This window comes from Sinocyclocheilus rhinocerous, unplaced genomic scaffold (assembly GCF_001515625.1).
Source record: "Sinocyclocheilus rhinocerous isolate Xijiao unplaced genomic scaffold, SAMN03320098_v1.1 scaffold234, whole genome shotgun sequence".
NCBI lineage: Eukaryota > Metazoa > Chordata > Actinopteri > Cypriniformes > Cyprinidae > Sinocyclocheilus > Sinocyclocheilus rhinocerous.
The window spans coordinates 250,163-255,717 of record NW_015644337.1 but is presented as its reverse complement, the minus strand read 5'-3'; the positions used below and the strand labels follow the sequence as shown (position 1 = coordinate 255,717).

At 33.5% G+C, this 5,555-nt stretch overlaps 1 protein-coding gene across 4 annotated transcripts in view; it reads left to right on the top strand.

Annotated features, from left to right (window-relative positions):
- Positions 1-5,555, top strand: part of LOC107758115 (rho GTPase-activating protein 17-like) — a 46,296-nt gene that overhangs the window by 30,517 nt on the left and 10,224 nt on the right. For all 4 annotated transcript variants that reach the window (XM_016575775.1, XM_016575774.1, XM_016575773.1 and 1 more), the window contains exons 13-16: positions 1,897-1,977; positions 2,061-2,174; positions 2,304-2,395; positions 3,533-3,668. In XM_016575775.1, the coding sequence (XP_016431261.1) occupies positions 1,897-1,977; positions 2,061-2,174; positions 2,304-2,395; positions 3,533-3,668 (423 nt within the window). The remainder of the gene's footprint in view (positions 1-1,896; positions 1,978-2,060; positions 2,175-2,303; positions 2,396-3,532; positions 3,669-5,555) is intronic.

The window sequence follows — 5,555 nt, the reverse complement described above, 5'->3', positions numbered from 1 at the left end:
TCTTTTACTAATATTTAAATTTGTTTGATGATCTGAAACATTAAAGTGTGACAAACATGCAAAAAAAATAAGAAATCAGGAAGGGGGCCAACACTTTTTCACACCACTGTATGTGTATCGTCGATACACGATACTATCGTCTATCGGCACAACCCTAGTGTATATGTATTATGTATATATAAATAGACATACATGCATGTATATATTTAAGAAAAATATGTTGTTTAGATATTAAATATATTTATATATAATATCTAAACAACATATTTTTCTTAAATATATACATGCATGTATGTCTATTTATATATACATAATACATATACACTAGGGTTGTGCCGATAGACGATAGTATCGTGTATCGACGATAGTAAGCATTATAATTAGTAACTTACGATGTTTCTATTAATTTGTTATCATGTTAAATACAAATTCAGTCATATTAAAAACATTAGGCTGCTTTTAGCCTTACGCTGGAGTTGGTTCATGTTCTCGCAATGAAACTAAGTAAATAATGACATAAATTAACACGATAATATCGTGTATCGGCGATCTCACAGGCTGACGATAGGACGATATGAAAATTGAGCATATCGCCCAACACTAATATACACAGTACACACACATATATTATGTAAACAAAAACTTTTATTTTGGATGCGATTAATCGTTTGACAGCACTAGTATAAATACACTGAAGTTTCTGTAATAGCTTAGTGTTTCCTTGTTGTCTTCTGAATCTTGTGTGGTTGCAGCCAAATAAATTAAAATGGCTTTTTTAGAAAGATTTATGCTCAAACAGTATCATAATTTTACATTAAAATAGTTCAAAAGAGTTTACATTATGTCAGTTGGATATTTTGTGTGAGGACTGCCATATTTCATATTTTCGACAGTAACTTCACACTGAACTAAAATGCTGCCTGAGGAAACGTCTCAGTATTACACTCTAGGGATCATAAATAGGTGATGACATAATCATTTATGTTTGTATCCCATAAAATGAGTCATCTCTGGAGCTGTGATCTTGTGTAACAAGTCATTTAAGGTGGAGCGTCGAGAGAGCTGACGTCAGCTGCCATAAGCTCATGTGGTTGATCTCTCTTTTACACTGGAAGACGATGACTTTACAACTCGAAGGGTTTCTGATCTGAACTGTACAATGGATTCAGTTTAAAAGCTTCTCAGTGCTTCAAACGATTGACACCAAAGTGTGCAGACGAAGCTTGCCAGGCTTAAAATGTTCTTAAATTTAAAATTTAATTTGAACCATAAATGCTAAATAAAGTAATAAGCCCCATGAAGCCGTGGTTTACAGTGAATTTATAACAGCTAAGGGGCATTGTTAGGCACGACGCGAAGCTGAGTGACTAAAACTCCCTTAGCTGTTATAAATTCACTGTAAACCACGGCCTCACGGGGCTTATTGCTTTTATAAAACGGTTATTCCATATACGTAGTAAGGTTTCACAAAATAAAACCGAGCAAATAAAGTGTAATGATATTAATAAAAACAGTATTCTTCCACCAAACAATGTAGTTCCTCAGAAACAGTTGTGGTTGCAACAAAGTGGTTGCCGAGCAACACGCAAAGTAAACAAAGGTGTATGTTTGTAGTGTAATTTACAACAGCTTCGAATGCGGCTCAGCCAATCAGAATCAAGGACCGGAACTATCCATTTTATAATAAAATATCACTTCCTGTAAAGAAAAAGCCATGTAAAATGGTACCAATTCTAATATTACACTAATTAAAAAGTGTGTGAATTTAGGAATTATTGATAAAGATGTTTCATTTTAAACTCGTATAAAAAGTGTTTTTTTGTGTGTGTGTGTGTGTGTGTAGGTACAGCAGAAGTTTTTACTCTCTGTTTTCCTCTTGTTTTCTCTGGTCTGCAGTATCTCTGATCCTGATAAGAGGCTTCAGGCGCTGTGGGTGGTGTGTGACATGTTACCAAAAGCCAACAAGACCAACTTTAGGTCAGCTTGTTACTACACTAAACTTTCACCATTGACTTGGAATGTCTATAGTGATCGTAACAAGCTAATCTGTGTCTGTGAAGGTACCTGGTGAAGTTTCTTGCAAAGCTTGCTCTGGAAAGTGACGTAAATAAAATGACAGCGAGCAACATCGCCATCGTACTGGGACCCAATTTACTGTGGGCCAAGACAGAGGGGTGAGACACAAACCCTTGAGCACTCCACTCACATTACCCCTAAAATTGCATTGTTTATATAGTTAATTGTCCTTGTTTATGTTTCTTGTGAAATGGTTTGATATGTTACAGTTGTTGTTGTTCTTCTAGAAGCCTGGCTGAGATGGCGGCTACTACCTCCGTGCATGTCGTGTCTATAATAGAACTGATAATCAACCATGCTAGCTGGTTCTTCCCTGAAGGTAAGACTACCATCGAGAGTTGCCCTGTCTAAAACCTAGTGAGCTTTAGCTGTCTAGATAGGCAGACGCCTTACATCCTAAATGAGATGCAACCCCTGTGACTGCTCAGGAGAAGTGCACTGGAGATTTGACTAATGCTCATAGCTGAATATGCTCCGTGCTATTTCTGCCTTTTACAGCTCGGAAATTTCAAACATGGAATTTCCAGCTCCCTACATGGAAAAGTGATGCTAGAAGTCAGACTTGAAAATGCAGTTGTAAATGAACATGTTTATAATCGTATACCTGCGCAACAAATGCAGCGAAGTACAATTTTACATCCATGGTCTAATGTGAGCATTGAGCATTGAACATTTGCAAAGCTAAGAATTTGTATAAAAATATTACATTTAATTTGAACTATTTTTATCAATACTTTTCAGAACGGTATAAAATATATTGATATTCAACCAATGCTTCACTTCATCCTCCATCTTGATTTTATTTTTAGTATTTATAGTATTTTAACTTTTACTTTTGTTTTCATTTTAAATTTATTTGAAGTTTTATTTATTTATTTTTTAATTTACATTTATGCATTTAGCAAACTTTTATCCAAAGCGACTTTGGATATATTTGTTTATATTTGTCTGTATAATAAAACATGGAGTAACAATATTAGTAAAATACAGTACCAGGTTCATCACAAAAAATGTTTGTGCTTTTGTCATTTTTATTAGTTTTTAATATTATTCTCATATAGCTTTTTTTTTCAGTTGTAATTTAGTCATTTTATTACTTTTAGTACATAAACTTATTTCAGTTAGTTGCCAGTATTTTTTAAGTTTTTTAAGTTTAATTTGTTTTAAGTTCAAGTTTTATTTTATTTTATTTTATTTTATTTTATTTTATCAGCTGTATTCCAGTTGCCTGAAAATTATTTTTAATAGTTTCAGTATTCATTTTAGTTTACTATAACAACACTGTATGGAATTGCATTATCCATAAAAGATGCAAGCAATACTGCTTCAGATTGGACCAAAGAGAAGCAGCATAATTTCCCTGACTAATTTCTGCCTCTGTGCTGGAAATATGTCTGCAAAGTCTTTTACTCAGTCATGGCCGTGTCTTAATATCCTCTGCTCTTTCGCTCTTCAGATGTGGACTTCAATGTCTCAGGCATGTTTGCTATGCCTGGGTGCCCGGGGACCCCTGACTCAGAAGCCGGGACCATAGACAGGAGGCGCCCAGGCAGCCAGGGGTCGCTCGATTCTGACACACCCCGCAAAGACAGGTACAAGTCTCATCCCCGCGTTTACAGACATGACTCCAACTCCACAGTAGTGTCCGCGTCCTATGTAGTGGCCAGTGAGTCCGTCACAGTCAAAGCAGACAGTCTGAGACCAGAGCTGGGGGCTGTTTAGACGTATTCATTTCATATGACACATGCAACTTTCTCAGCCATGTTTGTTTGTGGTTTTGCTTCGTTTTTCTTTAGATTTTTTTGTTTGCTTTTTGTTTTACTTTGTTTTTTTGTCAACCGTTGCTTATTGTATGCTTTCTGAAATAAATAAACTTTATGCTCATAGCTATGTATAAACGCATTATTGCTATATTTCATGATTACGAAATGGGTGCCAAATTCAGAAAAGAAATGAGTCAGGTTATTGACTTGCATTTCAAAAGCGCTAATGCAGCATTAAAAGGAATGAAAGGTTATAATGTAATTATTTGTATTCTAGTAAATGCAGTTCTAGTTATTCAGTGAGTGAAAGCAGGAAGTGTTCAGTCCCGTCGTGTCGGTTTGGTATGTTCAGAATGAGTCAAACAGCTCCTCTCCCGCAGGCCATCATACCAAACTTTCAGAGCTTGAAAAGGGGAATGTTTCTGTGCCTCAGGTACAGGAGGGTCCTTCAGCTGAATGTCACCGGCTGCTGCAGTCACTTTCTAAGAGATTTGACTGCTTCATTATTAATAAACAACTGAAGTAATGCCAGTGGTATTTTAGTAGTATTTATATTAGTGCTGTCAAACGATTAATCACGATTAATCGCATCCAAAATAAAAAAAATTGTTTACATAATATACGTGACCCTGGAGCACAAAACTAGTCTTAAGTCGCACGGGTATATTTGTAGCAATAGCCAAAAATACATTGTATGGGTCAAAATTATTGATTGTTCTTTTATGCCAAAAATCATTGGAAGATAAATATACACAGTACACACACATATATTATGTAAACAAAAACTTTTATTTTGGATGCGATTAATTGCGATGAATCATTTGACAGCACAAATGTATATACCTAAACAGAATTTTATACATATATTTATTGTTTAGTTTCTATTTAATTAGCTTTTATTTTAATTTATTTTTTACATTTAAAATTTTCATTTTAATTTTAGTTTACGTTTTAGTAATTTCGCAGTTATGTATTTTGCAAATGCTATTATCCAAAGCAACTTAGAACAATTTGTCAAAGAGCTGACAGTATTCATAATATACAATACTGGGCTTATCACATCATTGTTGTCTGCTTTTGTCATTTTATTAGCTTTTTTTATATTTCTGTTTTAATTCATTTTCAGTTTTAGTACTAGTATTAGTACTTTAACAACAAAAAATGTTAAATGTTTTTAAATGTTAACTGAAAAGTTTTTAAGATTTGTAAGTTTGTAAGATTTACACCTAATATTTATTTTATTTTACACATTATATATGTATATATTATACTTATGTATTATACACAGACAGAGACAGACAGATAGATAGATAGATAGATAGATAGCTTTATTTAAAGTAAAAACAAATTTTATTAGTTTTAGTTAACAATATAAACACTGATTAATTTTACATTAATGAAAGAATACTTCATTTTTTAACTATGGTACAATGCTTAGCATACACAAAAAATGTTCAAGGTTTTGCAGTTAAATTTAGTGGCAAAATATAAAATGTATCAAAGTCTGTTGTCCTTTACTGGTGTAAATTTACAGTATATATATTTTTTTTAATTTGGTGATGCAACATTCAGTTGCATAGTGTGCACTATACTTGATATGTATAGCATTTTTAATGAAATGGTTGAGTGAATGATTCAGCCACCTGTTTTGTTTCTGTGGCGTAACTATATAACTTGTGTCCAATATAACTTGAGTCCTATTAATATATATATACA